The sequence below is a fragment of the Mauremys reevesii genome, linkage group 11 (assembly GCF_016161935.1).
Source record: "Mauremys reevesii isolate NIE-2019 linkage group 11, ASM1616193v1, whole genome shotgun sequence".
In the NCBI taxonomy this organism is placed as follows: domain Eukaryota; kingdom Metazoa; phylum Chordata; order Testudines; family Geoemydidae; genus Mauremys; species Mauremys reevesii.
The window spans coordinates 39,444,126-39,456,651 of record NC_052633.1 but is presented as its reverse complement, the minus strand read 5'-3'; the positions used below and the strand labels follow the sequence as shown (position 1 = coordinate 39,456,651).

Here is a 12,526-nt window from a genome sequence, read left to right as displayed (position 1 = left end):
GGGCCGAAGGATGTGCTGGCCGCCCTTCCCGCAGCCCCCACTGGCCTGAAGCAGCGAACTGCGGCCACTGGGAGCCACGATCAGCCGAATCTGCGGACGCAGCAGGTAAACAAACTGGCCCAGCCCACCAGCGGCTTTCCATGAACAAGCAGCGGACTGCTTTGAGAACCACTGCTCTACACTCCAAAGCAGGCCACACTCCCCCTAGTCTGATGAACAACAGGCCTGATACATCCTGTTCCCAGCATACCCTGGTGCTGAGGCTAGCAATGGTGACAGCATAGATAATCAAGGTGACCCTCCATTGTGGGAATTCTTCCGCAGTCTCTCACAGCAGAATTTATGCAAAAATTTAGTTTATTTTCTTAATGTCCTGATTTGTCTTGTAATCATTGCATTAAACTAATTTTTGTATTCATTTTCCTTGATTTTGGGGGTTGTTTTTAAGAAAAGCAGTATTGCTAGTGTTTAAGAATGTTAGCATTAAATTTGAAGTTCATATCTCATTTACGTGAATGGGATGGCAGAGGGGTAAGTACCTGCTTTTGCTACTCTTAATATTAAGCTAAAGACAGAAGGCAGCAGTGGACTGATTTACAGTGGAAATTCTCCTAGTTCTCTTACGTGCTTTTCACAAAAATAATGTCCCCAGTGAGCATGTTCAGAAGTAGTTTTTCAATCACCTGTAAATTTATTTTAAAACAGTTTGCCCAAAAGTTCAGAAAAAAGGCTGAATACCACCCAGAGGAAAAGCCACATGCTAAGGTCATATCTTTTATGCTTGGCAGTGACTGAATTATTAGTGAGCAAAAAAATGTTTAAGTTCAAGAATGCATTTTTTCCACTCTTCCATATTTCAAAAATGGCTGAAGGGATTTTTCTCAAATTTAAAATTAATTAGTTCTGGACTGAGACCAAAAACTTAGAAAGTTTCAGCCCAAACACAAAGTTACAAGCAAGTGAAAATGGGGTGGAGGGTTTAATAATGGCACTCCATAGGTAACTATCTATAGTGCTTTCCACCACACGCTGAAAAAAATAGTGTTCCACCTTACCTTTTCAATCAGAAGTTTCTTGCTCATTGAAATGCATTTGTTTAACCTTTCTTTATATTTTTCAAGTAGCTTTTGTTGTTCATCTATTTGTCTTCTAAGATCACAGTTAGCCTAAGAACAAATATGAAAAAAAATGTCTGTTATATTTCACATCAATGTTATTTTATGGAAAATACTACAAATCAAAAACATACAACTATTATCAATACAAATGTATAGCTTCAGTGACATGCACTAAAGCAGAATGTCTACATATATATTACTTCTATACAGTTTAGCAGGTAAAGACAGAAACATGCAAGATTTTTATGAACATATTTTAGATGAGATATATACAATTTGTGAAGTTATTACAATCCCTTTTACCCATCTCCTTTAAAGGCTTCTATTTGTTCTATTTGTGCACTGTTGTCTGCTTTTTGTCACATCTTGTTTGTCTAGTTGTTGATATAGTTACCTCTGCATCCCTACTACTTCTGGAGTATAACCACCCCAACTCCCTTACTCTAGTACAGAAACTTTTCAAAGTACTTCATTTTTTTCCTCATTATAGGCAGTTATTTTGTGCCCATGGTATTTCTGTCCTGGTAATCTTGAAAACATAGGTAATAATAAATTATCCTAATGAGGAATGCTTTACTTTACAATTAAAGCAAGAAATCTGTGAAAATATATCAAGATTTGTAAAAAGCCAAAGAAATTAAACTAACACACTGCCATATACAATATCATCCTTGTCTGGAGGCTGAAGAAGTCTATAACCATATTTAATAGTTAGATGTGCCAAAGATATTTCTTTTAAATGCTGAAGCAGAGAAAAATGAGATTCATGCACTTAGTTATTGCATACTGTAGTATGTGCTGCTTTTCAGAAAAAGCATTTATGCAGATTTTATAGAATATTTTAATCTTCGCAAATCTGGTGTTTTCTGTCATATTTATACTGAAAGTTTAAAATATTTTCAGCTTTATAACTTCATATGGTAGCACAGATATTTTCTATACACCATCACTAACTGATATTTTAAACAGACATCTTTTACTCAGTCTTTTACACTTACCCTGAGCAAATCATCTATACGACCTTCTTTCTTTTCCAAGTCTTGATTTTTATTACTTTCCAGTGCAGCTAATTTCAGCATCGTGAGATCAGTCTAAACAAAAACATTTTCAAATATTTAATTCCATTCTTTGGCAGCTGTAACACATGATTTTCCTCATTTTTGTATCAATGTTGTTAATTATTTTAAATTATTATAATTGTCTTAGTCCATTAACAGGCTGGGTTGAGTAAAGAGTTTGGATGAGCCACTTTAACTGATAAAGTTCTTCATTAATTGAAAGTCAATCTATTAAAGCGCAATTAATTTTCTTTTCCAGTAAGGGATGAACACAACATGGCTTGAATGAAAAAGTCTACTAATAATACTGTGTTAAATTGTCTCTGTTTGGTCTGAAGTGGTATCCCTCTAAGTAAGGAAGTTTTAAACTAACCAATTGCGAAAGACAGAGGGTCAGAGGACTGGGCTGGACATGCCAAATGAAACAGCAGTTCAGCAATAAGCGTGCTGCAAAGCGTAAAAAGGATTGCCATTTTCATTGACAAAGAACTTCGGCTTTTAGTTCTGAAAGGCCATGTTGTATCTGACCATATATCATTGTCACAGTGGTTGCTATCTTAAATACTGATAGAGCTAGAAACCAACACTTTAAGATCAAATGACAGCCTGAATCTTGAGCAAAAGGTAAAAAGCATTCATCTAACTCTAATGGTTCATGAAGTGCTATGCTGGAAGTAATGTGAGCACAAAATGGTAATCAGAATGACTAGCAGCTCATAATTTATCAAGGACAGAAATGTTTTTGCAGACCACTACAAATGCTTACAGAACCTGTAAATTTTCTAAATACTGGTCTTGAACCAGTTATCAGGCATGGAAATAAATGGTCATTGATCAATGTGTTCATGTATTCTAAAAATGACATGGGAAGAGTCAACACAGAAGTGTTTACCTGAGTGATTTTAAATGATAACTGTTTTGGCTGTGTAACAGGGTGGTCCCCAAAAGCTAATGCAGTAGGAGAAGGACTATTCTGTTGAACCTAAAATACATAAACAAAAGATATCAGCTTCAGCTTGAAATACTCAGATTGCAAAGTGAAAGTATTTTGAATGTGTATCTCAAAATCCTGTGAAAATAACTACTTGACAGTTGGTTGTAATTAACAAGGTAAAATACAAAACATGGAAAGACCATAATCTAACTATATGACAGATCTATCTTTGGAGTATTGTATCTAGCTGTTCACCATGCAGTTAATCACATGTGTATTTTGGAGAGGATGCAACATGCTCTAAAAAAAACTATGATTGGATCCATTTCAAGGAAAAAGGCTGAGAGATTTGGTCTTATTCTGTATGGAATAGGAGCTTTTAGAAAGTTTCTAAAGACTGTTACTTACCTTAAGAGGAATAGAATAAAGTTTGTAGAAACAGGAACAATACATATCAATTCACACTAATGCTCAATTAAAACAAAATTCTGGCATCAAGCACAACAGTTAGATAGTATGAACAAAGCTGATCTAATAAGGACTCTTGTATATCAAGTCTAACAACCTTTTGTCTGGTAACAACTAGTATCATAAGCTTGCATCCTTTTCCAATGTCCCTCAGCTAGATTTTTGTGAGGCTTTGTCTACACTACGCACCTTTTAGTGACACGGCTGTGCCGCTACAGCCGTGCCGCTAAAAGGCGCACAGTGTAGCTGCTGTTTGTCAGCGGGAGCTCTCCTGCCGACAAAAAACTGCCACCCCCAATAAGCGGCAGTAGCTCTGTCGGCAGGCGAGCGCTCCTGTCAACAAAGTGCTGTTCACACCGGCACTTTTCGTCAGCCAAACTTTTGTCATTCAGGGATGTGTGTGCACGTGTGTTTTTCACACCACTGAATGACAAAACTTTTGTCCTTCAGTTTCCAGTGTAGATAAAGCCTTAGACTAAGTCTGACAACTCAAAAATAACTAAACTGCGTTTTCTTTAGTTTTGGCGGGCTTCTCTGTCATTGGGGGCCCAGAACAAGAGAAACCTGTTGTATATTATGGAACCAGACAGACATCACTAAGACATCAGTCTGAAACCTCTAAGAGAAATCATTTTTGGGGGAGAGGAGACGGAAAATATAAATTAAGAGTGTGTGTGTGTGTGTGTGTGTGTGTGTGTGTGTGTGTGTGTGTGTGTGTGTGTGTGTGTGTGTGTGTGTGTGTGTGTGTGTGTGTAGAGAGAGGGGAGGGCTGTCAAGCAATTAAAAAAATTAATCGCAATTAGTTGCACAATTAAAAAATTAATCGTGATTAATCGCACTGTTAATAATAGAATACTGTTTATTTAAATATTATGGATGTTTTCTACATTTTCAAATATATTGATTTCAGTTACAACACAGAATACGAAGTGTACAGTGGTCACTTTCTATTTATTTTTAATACAAATATTTGCATCGTAAAGAACAAAGGAAATAGTATATTTCAATTCACCTAATACAAATACTGTAGTGCAATCTCTTTATCATGAAAGTTGAATTTACATATGTAGAATTATGTACAAAAAAACCCCGCATTCAAAATAAAACAAATGTAAACCTGTAGAGCCTACAAATCCACTCAGTCCTACTTCAGCCAACTGCTCAGACAAGCAAGTTTGGTTACATTTGCAGGAGATAATGGTGCCCACTTCTTGATTACAATTGTGACATTCCGTATGCTATATGAAAATATGCCTGGAATGTGAATATAATGTAACTGGAATATGTTTTATGCAAAAGGTCTCTTGTAAGGTATCAAAGCTTATAATATACTGAGTGTATATTATCCTATTTGTATGTATGCATCATTCTTGTATCTAAAACTATATGAAGTTAACTCTGAGGTCCTACTGTAATTATGCAAAGTGTGGGCCATTAATGGTAGCTTAGGATCTTCATGGCTCCCATTAACTAGAACAATTGGTTGTAAATGGCTCTGTTTACTCACAAACCCTCTTGGGTACCTGCAGGCCAATCCTGAAAGCATGCATAATGAGGTCTTACAGTGACATGTGATCATGTCACCTGGTACTGGAATCCATCTGAAACCTGGTGCTTTTCCATTTAGAAGGAAGGGTGAGAACCCAGAGAGAGACAAAGGATTCCCATCTTGTGCCAAAGCTATAAAAGGGACTGGAACAGAACAAAGGGGGTTGCCAGTCAGGAGAAGTCCCCTAGCTACCACCTGAGCTGGAACAAAGACTGTACCTGGGGAAAGGATTGGGCCCAGACTAAGAAGGAGTCTAATCAGCCAAAGAAGCTTCTTGGAACATCTCTGAGGGCGAGATTTACCTGTATTTCAGATTCTTAATGTACACCTCTACACCGATATAATGCAGTCCGATATAATGCAAATTTGGATATAATGCGGTAAAGCAGCGCTCCGGGGGACGGGGCCGCTTTACCTCGTTATATCCAAATTCGTGTTACTGCAAGTGGTTCCTCTGTGCCTCCCCGGGGCCCCCCCTCCCCAGCTCACTTCCACTCCGCCTCCTCCCACGAGCACGCCGCAGCTCCGCTTCTCCTCCCTCCCAGGCTTGCTGCACCAATCAGTGCGCTTGTGGGAGGAGACAGAGGCGGAGCGGAGGTGAGCTGGGGCAAGGTGGTCACAGCAAGTAAGGGGAGGCCGCGCAGAGTAACCGCTCCCCACCCCAGTTCACCTCTGCTCTGCCTCCTCCTCCTCCCACGAGCACGCCGCCCAGCTCCACTTCTCCTCCCTCCTCCACAGCTGATTGGTGCAGCAAGCCTGGGAAGGAGGGTGGAGAAGCGGAGCTGCGGCGCACTCATGGGAGGAGGCAGAACAGAGTGAGCTGGGGCAGCGGGTCCCAGGGAGGGCTGCAGCAAGTAATGGGGGGGGCACAGAGGAACCACTCCCCGCTCCAACTCATCTCCACCTCCTCCCCTGAGCATACCGCCGCCGCTCTGCTTCCCACCCCCCCTCCAGGCTTGACGGGCCAAAGAGCTGATTGGCGCGGCAAGCCGGGAAGGGAGGGAGGGAGAAGTGGAGCGGCGATGGTGCGCTCAAAGAGGAGGCGGAGGTGAGCTGGGGCAGGGAGCGGTTGGTTCCTCTCCCTACCGCGATATAACACGGCCTCACCTATAACACGGTGAGATTTTTTTGGCTCCTGAGGGCCGCGTTATATCGGGGTTAGACTTAGACTTGCATGTTTTGTTTTATTTTGCTTGGTAACTTACTTTGTTCTGTCTGTTATTACTTGAAACCACTTAAATCCTACTTTTTATACTTAATAAAATCACTTTTGTTTATTATTAAACCCAAAGTGATTAATACCTGGGGAAGCAAACATCTCTCTATCAGTGTTATAGAGGGCAGACAATTTATGAGCTTACCCTGTATAAGCTTTATACAGAGTAAAATGGATTTATTTGGGGTTTGGATCCCATTGGGAGCTGGAGATAGGTAACCTGCTGAGTGGTTTTCAGTTAAAACCTGCAAATTTTGGGGTGTGGTTCAGACATGAGTCTATGTTGCAGCAGACTGGAGTGTCTGGCTCTACAAGGCAGGGTTCTGGAGTCCCAAGCCATCAGGGAAAACTGGCTCAGAGGTAATTTCAGCACATCAGGTCACAGTCCCAAGGGGGTCTCTGTGACCGAACCCGTTACAATGTCACCTGAAAGTGAGAACAGGCATTCAGATGGCACTGTTGTAACCGTCATTACAAGATATTTACATGCCAGATGCGTTAAAGATTCATATGTCCCTTCATGCTTCAACTACCATTCCAGAGGATATGTATCTACGTTGATGACGGGTTCTGCTCAATAACAATACAAAGCAGAGCAGACCGATGCATGTTCATTTTCATCATGAGTCAGATGCCACCAGCAGAAGGTTGATTTTTTTTGTGCGCGCGTGTGGGGTTCAGGTTCTGTAGTTTCCGCATTGGAGTGTTGCTCTTTTAAGACTTCTAAAAGCATGCTCCACCCCTCATCCCTCTCAGATTTAGGATGGCCCTTCAGATTCTTAAACTTTGGGTCAAGTGCTGTAGCTATTTTTAGAAATCTCACATTGGTACCTTCTTTGCGTTTTGTCAAATCTGCAGTGACAGTGTTCGCAAATCAAACAACATGTGCTGGGTCATCATCTGAGACTGCTATAACATGAAATATATGGCAGATTGTTGGTAAAACAGAGCAGGGAACATTCAGTTCTCCCCCAAGGAGTTCAGTCACAATTTTAATTAACACACTAATTCTTTAATGATCATCATCAGCATGAAGCATGTCTTTTGGAATGGTGGCTGAAGCATGAAGGTGCATACAAATGTTTAGCATATCTGGCACGTAAATACCTTGCAACACTGGCTACGAGAGTGCCATGCGAACGCCTGTTTTCACTGTCAGATAACGCCCATAAATGTAAACAAACTTGTTTGTCTTAGCCATTGGCTGAACAAGAAGTAGGACTGAGTGGATTTGTAGGCTCTAAAGTTTTGGTTTTGAGTGCAGTTATGTAACAAAAAAAAAATCTACATTTGTAAGTTATACTTTCACAATAAAGAGATTGCACTACAGTACTTGCATGAGGTGAATTGAAAAATACTATTTCTTTTGGGTTTATCATTTTTACAGTGTAAATATTTGTAATAAAAAATATAAAGTGAGCACTGTACACTTTATACTCTGTGTTGTAATAGAAATCAATATATTTGAAAATGTAGAAAAACAGCCAAAAATATTTAATAATTTTCCATTGGTATTCTATTGTTTAACAATGCAATTAATCGCGATTAATCGACAGCCCAAATATATAGCAAAACTCAAACATTTTCTGAGCAACAGAGTGTAAGGAAGTTTGGAGATCAAATTCTGAAGCTTCCAACAAGTAGAATAAAGTGGATTTGTCCAGATGGGGGAAACAAGACAGAAATGGCCCTGCCACCTGGAGCTAAACAAAGGCAAATCCAACGTTGACACTGCAAGCCTGTGTCTCAGGGGAAACTATTTATTTTCAAATTAAATCCCAACGTTCAAATTTCAAAACATTACTATTAAGGAGAGTTATAAAGGATACAGTAGTCATGTATTTAAATTTAACTAGAATCTGTTGGTTTATCAGCATCTTCGCTTATAACAGAACAACCTGGACTGCTCACTATTCCTTCCTAGCAAAAACGACTGAGAAATATTTTTTTAATGTGTGTAGGGTAGATGTGAACAGATGTTATTATGTCCAGTTTTTGAAATTACTTAGTGAAAAAGTTATGAATTAATTTTAAATAAATGATTTGGAATTCAACAACCACCCATACCAGGTGACCATTTACCTGAAGTTATACAGTGTAATCATTAACTTGGAGCTTCACTTCAGATTTTACAACAGTGTTTCAATCAGACAGTAATCTTAGTTTATAAACCTAAAATTTACTGAAAGCATTTTTAAAAATTTGAACTTTATACTACTACTTGTTTGGTTTGAAGAAATAGATATCTTCCTGAAAATAAGTTAAGAAAGTTGCACTATTTACAGTGATTATTTATAATCAGCGATTCCCAATTAAGGTTACTTTCAGTGACTGAAAACTTTTGTATTGAAATTGAACAGATTAATAGTTCAAACTTACAGAAGAAGGGGCGGAATGTGAATGTGAATTTTGAGGAGAACGGATTGCAGGAGATATGCCTCTTACAGGACTGGAGCCGTTTCCACCTTGGTACTGAAGAGGAAATATTGCCAAAGAATTAGTTAACCTTCTTACTGAAAATGGATGTAAGGCAAACAAACAAACAAACAAACAAACAAACAAACAAACAAACAAACAAACAAACAACACTTATTATATTACTGCACAACCTATATGTCTAAAGGTAGGAGAGTGGGGGCGGAAAAAACAAAACAAAAACTATTCAAGATGTAGCTTTAATTTTTTAAATAGAAATTTTACAAACACTTCCAAAGACATTTTAAAAACTAATTAATTTAAACCATCCATTTCCTCATCCTTTTTCAGCTCCAGCAAGACCAAGAGAACATTTAAAAGACATTGCTAGCTCACAGTGTTGACATGACTTGTATGTGACTTTTGTATAGAAAGCCATGCATTTTGTGTTTCTAAATCAAGGTGGGTGACAATCCACACAAATCTGTTTCCTGAGTAGTGCAATACTCTTTACATTTATGCTTGTGAATTCAACTAAATTTAGTATCTTACACAGTTACTTGCAACATTAAAGAAAATAAAAAAAGTAATTTTCAAAATAAATAAATAAAAACTTACTTCAAAATAGTCACTAATTTTGTGACCACGTCCCCCAATACTTTTCCCTGAAGTTAAAGAAAAAATTAAAGACATTAGAAGTGACAAAAATAAACCACTATACTTACTACAGAGGTGAAAAGTACACAATATGTCAAATAAAGTCTTAGAATCTGCTAAGCAGTTTTCTGCGGCTTGGTGAGCCAATGTGTGATCTTTCTATCTAGATATTCATATGACATCCCAACAGCACAACATCTGAGAACTCCATGCACTTTAACTAATTTATTCTCACATCATCCACATATGGCAATGAAGTATAAGTATGCACCTTTTTTTTAAAAAAACACAAACGGGAAACTGAGGCACAGAGAGATTGACCTGTTCAACTCACACAAGTCATCTGTAGCAGAGAAGCCAGGAATTAAATCATACCTCTTAATTCCCACTCCAGTGCCTTAGCCACAAGACTATCCCCATCTAACATGATGAGATGTTCATCATTAATGTCGGCAGGCAAGAGATTAGGTGCCAAGCTCCTGCACCTTTTAGGCACTGTGTCTCCAGGCTCACCAGTCAATGACTTGCCAAAAATGTCAAATCTGGTTAGCCTACAACCCACTTTCTATACTAGTCCCGTTGCTCAGTTCCTCAGCCTGAGTGGGCAAAAACAGTGAGGGCAAAATCTACTGAGGTACAGTTCCAATTTATGGAGGCAACAATAAATTACTGACCAGCTAACTCAGTAGGCTGTGACAGCTGGGGCAATATAAGGGGCTGAACGGAGAGTAGAAAGAATGAGTATCACCTTGTGGAGATGATAGCAGCTCTTTTCCCCTTGCAAGTCAGTCATAATTCCATCAGGGGAAGTTAATCAGAGGCTTTAAACCATTGCAGGGACTCTTGGATCATGAAGAGGGAATGAGACTTTTTGAACTCCTGTGTTTGAGACAGGGCACACCTTCACTGTCCCACATATATCCAAACAGTGTCAGGGGATTTCCTCTGGGCTTTGGTGATCGCACAGAAGTTGGGGGAGGGGGAAAAAAATCTCCTGGTTCAGGTGAAAAGAAGAAACTGATGAAGTGGGTATTCATCCACGAAAGCTCATGCTCCAATATGTCTGTTAGTCTATAAGGTGCCACAGGACTCTGTCGCGTTTTACAGATCCAGACTAACACAGCCACCCCTCTGATACTAAATGCCATAAACTGTCAGCTGAAGGCAACCTCGACTAAAGAATTCCACTTTCAAGGAAAGCACAGTAAGAAGCACCAAAGCTAAGAATTCAACAAGGTTTGAGCAAAGCACTGAGCACCCTACTGAGGACCCAGGGACTTCACAGGAGGCCTAAGATAGGGCACAACCCTAAGGAACTTGTCCCAATGGGATGGGTCCTCATTGTGAATCTCTAGTGAAGTCCAAAGAGAGAAGGTAGGTTACTGAAGAGGGAGCAAAAGAGAAAAGCTCCACAGAGGAGTAAGTGTAGTGAACTGCTTGGGGTAAATTAGGGTAGAGTCCTTCAGTGCAGAGAGCAGGTGGGCTTGGTATTCTTTTTGGTCCATGCAATGGTCTCAAGATTAAGCACCTCTGCCTCTCCCTCAGAACCAAGGAAGCACCTTGGGAATAGGTAAGGGACCTGGGGGAAGCACCATAGCTCTTTTTCCCCTGCTGTTCTAGGCATTTTCTCTAGAATGAATCTAGTGGGAGTGCTCTAAAGTGAGGGAAGGCCACTCAATACAGGTTTGCTCCCACTGAATTGCTGACTAGATAATCCAGACACACCAGCAGTGATGGTTTGCAGGAAGCACCCACTGTCAGGTTACACTTTCCACTTCCAGCGTGTCTGTCTGTTTCTTCTGGGCTATCTTTCACAGTGCCTGTGCTTGAGGTCTAAAGACAACACATCAATGTGAAGAACGTTTTTTTTTCCTCACTGAGAGGAAGGAAGAGACTGGGAACAGTGCCTGAAAGGGGAGGGAGACTGCCTATCTTTTGCTCCTCCACTGCCTGACACCAGAAGAGAAGAACTGCAGAACCACACTGGGGAACCAAGCCACAGAAAATTTATTTTAAAAAAGAAATACATATGGATTTGTTTTCCAAAAAGTGCATTTGATATTTCAACCATTAAGCTTCTAGAGATTTTTGTTCATTGGTTAAAGGTCAGCACTACCATAAAGGTGCAGCTGTCTCTTACACTTACTGTAGACCCCATTAATTGTCACATTGTAAATATACAGCTGTTTCAAATTAAGCACTCAAACCTATTATCAGACGCACCTAGAAATACATTATGCTAGGAGATATTCCTTTACTTCCATTAATTGCCTTTACAAAGCATACAAATCATTATACATTTAGACATATTAGAGGCAAGATGGTTTATTGAAAAGCCATAAGAGATCAGGAAAACAGAAAGATGTGAACAAAGGAAAGAACCAGAGGGAAACTTATGCTAACAAATCTGTACACATCTGTACAGAACACAACAGCATGGTCCCAAATGTACTGTAATTATCATGCTGAGGGACAACTCAGTGATAACTAACTCTACAACACATTAAGTTATTACAGTGTACAATGCAACTTATATTGACTTATTCTGCCATTAACCAATTCTTACAGTTTTTCAAATACATTAAACAAACCTGTTCCCTTAGAATCACCCTCCTTAAGCAGGATGGCATTTAATCACATAGTTTAGTGCATTCCACCACATACTGCAAGTGTCTCTTTCATAAAAGCCATTTCCCTACACTTACCTACCCCCTACTCTTCATGATTTCAGTAAAGAAAGAGATGGTTTATTAAGGTTTTTAAACAAATGCACCATTTTACCACTTCCTCCATCTCCATACCAGTCTTACCCCTCCGGGTCAGCTTTTAGATAATAGGCAAGGAAGGAGTTTGTCAGCTGAGAAATATTAAAAGTGATCTGTAAGGGAAAAAACTGGGCTTTGTGCCTTTGCTTCTTTATAAGGAAGGCCAGAAAGGTCATCCTATGCTACAAACAGATTTTTTCTGCTTGTTTTTCACATTTGAAATTCATGTCCTATCTAGCACGGAGGACACTACTGCCTTGTCTACATTAGGATACTTTGTAGTTATAAAGTTCTATTGGCAGTAACAACATTGTAAACAGGGCATAAGAGTTTTTATTACCAGGTT

General features: G+C 39.4%; 1 protein-coding gene across 3 annotated transcripts in view; it reads right to left on the bottom strand.

Moving 5' to 3' along the window:
* TLK1 (tousled like kinase 1) overlaps positions 1-12,526 on the bottom strand; it is a 159,124-nt gene that overhangs the window by 56,746 nt on the left and 89,852 nt on the right. For all 3 annotated transcript variants that reach the window (XM_039495081.1, XM_039495082.1, XM_039495080.1), the window contains exons 5-9: positions 9,377-9,423; positions 8,723-8,815; positions 3,069-3,158; positions 2,117-2,209; positions 1,056-1,166 (exon numbers count right to left, since the gene is read on the bottom strand). In XM_039495081.1, the coding sequence (XP_039351015.1) occupies positions 1,056-1,166; positions 2,117-2,209; positions 3,069-3,158; positions 8,723-8,815; positions 9,377-9,423 (434 nt within the window). The remainder of the gene's footprint in view (positions 1-1,055; positions 1,167-2,116; positions 2,210-3,068; positions 3,159-8,722; positions 8,816-9,376; positions 9,424-12,526) is intronic.